General features: G+C 30.0%; 1 protein-coding gene across 1 annotated transcript; it reads left to right on the plus strand.

The window, feature by feature from the left end:
- The first annotated feature begins 2,734 nt into the window (after positions 1–2,734).
- Positions 2,735–3,857, plus strand: LOC149176189 (ethylene-responsive transcription factor ERF037-like). Its single transcript, XM_089423051.1, has one exon. The coding sequence runs from the start codon at positions 2,888–2,890 to the stop codon at positions 3,476–3,478; it is 591 nt and encodes a 196-aa protein (XP_089279177.1). The 5' UTR covers positions 2,735–2,887; the 3' UTR covers positions 3,479–3,857.
- Positions 3,858–5,102: the final 1,245 nt, after the last annotated feature.

The raw sequence follows: 5,102 nt of genomic DNA on the forward strand, positions 1-5,102 counted from the left end.
ATGATTTTCATGCATGTATGGAAGTGGAGTGGAGTGAAATGTTTCGCATAATCTAAATACACTTCTATGAAAATTTTGGTTTTGGCCATATCTCAATGATTTGGCCATATGTCTTTCCATAAATGACCGAGTGCATTTAGGTGAATATACATTCTAAAATGAGGAAAGAGGATTTGCCATATATATATATATGGAGGAGTTAAACGAAAATACCAAAGTACATGACACCTCAACTTTGTTGCCATCAAATTTGAGGTGTTAGATAGAATCACTTTACTCATTTGTTTAAAAAAAAACTTTCCCTGCAATTTTTGAATTTCCAATAATTGAAGACGAGATCATACTCTTAGAGTTTATATATATTTTTTCCCTTTTAATGAAAGAATATACATTTATGTATTTGCATAATTTACCTAATTTTTTTTTTTTTGGCAAATTTAAAGTTTTCTAAAAAGTTCAAATCTTCAATTTATCTCAATCTAACAAATTAAATTAGACCATGTTACTTATAAAAAATGAAATCTAGGCTTAGGAATAAGATTTGAATTTCATTTTGTAACCTATGTTATTTAAAAATATTTATTTTTTAAATAAATAATATTTAAAATAATTGGAAAAAAAGAAGACGAAGAATATGATTTGAATCAATTTTATTTTGTACCTTATGTAATTTAAAAATAAAGAAAAATATATATGAAACTATTTGAAAAAGATTACAATAGAAAAAGAATATGATTTTTATGATTTGCATGCTATTTGATACCATTTGTGATTATTTTATAAATAATATGCATGTCATATTTCAAACATAAACAAGTGTAATATGCAATGTTGTTGTTTAGTATCTGTTTCTTATTTAATAATAATTGATAGCAAAAGTTATTATATCTAAGATAAAAATTCCCCTCATGCCCATGCATAAATATTCTAAAAAAAATTTAATTATTAAAACTTGTGATTTGTAAGGTTCCATTTGAGGTGACATTATAATAGTTTAGATCTTCTTCAACTTTTGAAATTAGGTTTGTGCTTCAAATTTTTGATATATCAAAAAAAATAAAATTGTTAAAGTTTTTAAGTAGGGAGATTTTTATAGTTGAATTCAAAAAGTTAAGATTCAATAAGTGTTTAGTTAAAACAGTGAAATTTCTATTTTGCATCAAAATCATTTATAACAAAAATTTCCACAACAAATGACATCAACTCGTTTTTTTTTTGTCTATATTATTAAATAACTAATGCATCTACAAATGCTTGCAAATGCTTATAAGTCTTTGCCTTGCATTCTTTCACAACCCGATATTTCAATGGCATATATGACTCCTACACAAGTTGTCTATAAAATCAAGCTAGCTATTAAAGGTAGGTAAAAATATTTGAAAAAAAAACATTTAATATTATAAAAATATTTGAAAGAAAAACATTTAATATCATAAAATCAATCTTTAATAGATAAAAATGTTCCAAAGAAAAATATTATTTAATATTAAAGGTACACGATTGATTTTGAAAAGACATGTTGACTTAGGGGCATACCAAAGAGCTATAAAAATTCATAACGGAGGGGAGGTGAGGCTTAAAAAAGATTTTGTTAAAAATTTCTCATTATAATTTAAGAATATTTTATTTGAGTAGTAACATAATAAATTTAGATGTATTTTATATTAAGTAGATTGTATATGTTAATATTATATATAGAAGTGAACATATATATATAACCACTAAAAAAATTATTATAAAATAAAAATTTGATTGTAAATTTTTTCAAAAAATTAAGTAAACTTTGTAAGTTATTTTCAAAAGTTACACATTAAATAAAAAGTCACATATGAATTTGATATACTTAAAATTTTCACACTTATTTGGAAATCATTTTTCATAAATATTGAGATTTGATGAGTGTATTATTATGACACTTGGTGGCAAATATAAATTTTTTGATTTTTGATTTTTAATTTTTATAGATAATGAAATTTACATTAATATTGAAATTTATATGTGCGTTCTTTTTCATAAATATTGAGATTTGATGTCTATACTATTATGACACTTGATAGATAGATTAAATTTTTTTTTTTTTTTTTTTTTTTTCAAATAATTTTTATTTCTGACAAATTCTATGAATTTCATCTATATCAAGAAAATATAAATTCAAATTTCAAAAGGAAAATTCAAAATATTCAGTTTAATAATTATTTTTTCAATAAAAAACTTTATAAAATGTTTTTAAAATTTAAAAAAATAATTGAAAATAATCTTTGGACTATAAATGATTACCATGTAACCCGCTATCAACATGTATAAATAAACTGCATATTAGGAGGTATAAGACTAACAATCGGACTGTCGATTTACAAAGCAAGACAATGTCTCAGTGAGTAATAAGTATGATAGCGAAAGTTCCCCTCAAATACTTCTAGTACGTACACCACTGGTAACCCACTCCGGCCCCCTCGCAAACATAAAAGGCGCCTACTCATTAATAGAATTGCCTTTGTAGGCTACTGTTTACTCTGTATAGGACGCGCAAACGTCCTACCTTACGAAAAGAACGGCTTTTAATGCCCCACGGGTGAAGCATGGACGGACGAGTACGTCTCTTTGGATTTTTCAATAACCAAAAGCCAGTCTTCAGTTGAATTACTCGTTTATAGGAAGTCCATCTCACTCTCGCACTTCTCCCCTCACATCTTCTTCAGATCGCCTCACAAAACACTGACCATACGCGCTTCCAGCGTTTTCACTCCTCTGACTGCTCCTATATATCTACGCATCCACGTCTTTAATTCCCTCACCCCCCGGCCTTTGCATTTCATGGCCTCACTTCACTGACTCCCGCCGTGAAATATCACTATTTTGGCTTCAGAGTTTCTGTAAATTGCCAGATATGGAGATTTTTCCCGGGCAGGAACTTGACAATGCCATTTCTCTGCCACGCGAAGATCGCGGTTCCCGCCAATTTAAGGGAATCCGACTGCGAAAAGGGGGGACCTGGGTATCTGAAATCCGGGTGCCCAGATCCAGAAAAAAGATCTGGCTCGGCTCATACACTACCCCCGAGCAGGCTGCCCGCGCTTACGACGCCGCAGTGTATTGTCTGAGAGGGCGCAACGCCGAATTCAACTTTTCTGTGCCCGACATTCCGACTGCGTCTCCCCTTTCCCGTGAGCAAATTCAGCATGCCGCCGCCGAATATGCCTTGGGCCAAGCCCCTTCCAATTTTCCCTCTTTCGTAGGGTCCCCCCGGCAGTCGTCTTCGCTTTCAGAAATGGAGTTGGCCGGAGACAACTTTCAGATATGTGAGGAGAGGCAGGACTTGGCGCTGTGGTGGTCGATGCTGGCGGGATCTGACGGCGCCGGGATTCCAAATTCTGAAATATTCCCGTCAACTGACGAGGTGTCGGCGTTGGAGTTCCTTCCCAGTGAGGAGGAGGAGAGGTACATATGGACAGATCTCTGGAACTTCCAAGACGTTTGATCTCGTGAGATGACGAAGCAGACAAATCTGGCTTTTCGGATTCACGTGGGGAACACGTGGACTCAGTTGGAATGTGGGACCACTTCCTGGCCCAGCCAAAACGTTCTTGCCACTTGGCATGAGCAGTGTCGGATGACAACTATTCAACCTTCAAGCTTCTATAAACATACCATATATTTCCACGAAAAGATAATAAATAAAATTTGTAGACCTTCAATATCAATCGTTACTCACTTTGTTAATATTTACTCCTTCCGTAGACGACTTTTTCATATGGTCTTTCGAGAATATTTTCGAAAGGGAAATTAAATTGTAACATTTTCGCTTTTTTCCTAGGTATGATTGGAAATTGTGTATTTCAGTTATTGAAAATTTTAATTTAAATATTTCAAAGGTTTTGAAACTGGTGAATCAATTGATTTGAATAATAAAAAATTGTGATATTCGTAATAATTGTTAGAGGAAAGTCAAAAAAGTTGGAAACATCCATATTCATTGTCCCAATATGACATGAGCATGATGCTTTAAGAAATGATATCATAATTGATTACGCTATGGTATCTCTGGCGAATGTGGAAACCGCTTTAGCCAATTTATAAAAGCTTATATCCATGTTTCAGCGTCCTGAAATTTGGATGTTCATGACTACAAAATACATGTAGTTGTATGATAAAGATTAAATTATTTAATCTTTATCTTGGAAGAGGGTTAAATTGTATGGAAAGAGATTGCGCGTGAAAATAAGAATTATTTTATCGAATATTTAATCAATTGAATACCTTACAATTTTGATAACAACAATTAAGTATAGCATTTTGCGATCCAATATTACATTGTTCCCACTTAAACTCATTTTAATGTGGAGTAAAAACCAATCCATTTAAAATAACAAACTATTTATAAGACATTTTTTTATATTTTTTTATGCATACCTAAATTAAAAAGGAATTATAAACACAATATAAGATTGCATAAATTCCTAGAAACTTTATATTTTCATTTTTAAATATATTTAAAATTGTGTTATTTGAAATTGCAGAAAGGAGTAAATGTAATTGGTTATAAAATACTTTGTTGTATTAACAATAGATTTTCTTATTATTGTAAGCATTGGATCATATTTGCACACAATTTTTTATTTATTTAGTTTAACTTATGAAGAAAATGATTTTTTTTAAGAATTTTTTATTAATTTTAATCAAAATCCAAGTGAGAGTTTTAAAATTTGAGTTTAAATTGTTTAATCTGCATAATTTTAGTGCTTCAGGGTTTTCTAGAGTGCTGAACCCGTTTATGTATTAAAAAATGTATTTTTAACAACAACAAAAATTTTGAAGTTGTATTGTGGATTTTGGTGAATTCCTGTGAAAAAAGGTTATTTTGTCTATACGTTAGAATATATATATATACTTTGAAATATTTTATTTAAGTAATTATTAATATATTTTTATATACATATCAAAATTATTTAAAGTTAGATTGAGTCTAACTTATAGACGAAATAATATTTTTTCACAAGAATTCACCAAAATGTGATGTGATTTTTTTGTTATTTAAAATACATTTTTGAATGCATAAATAAATTAAACACCCTAAAAAACCCTAAGACACTCAAATTTTACAG

Source organism: Pinus tabuliformis, chromosome 4_1, assembly GCF_031772625.1.
Source record: "Pinus tabuliformis cultivar Carrire ecotype Pingquan chromosome 4_1, CPIR1, whole genome shotgun sequence".
Classification (NCBI taxonomy): Eukaryota; Viridiplantae; Streptophyta; class Pinopsida; order Pinales; family Pinaceae; genus Pinus; species Pinus tabuliformis.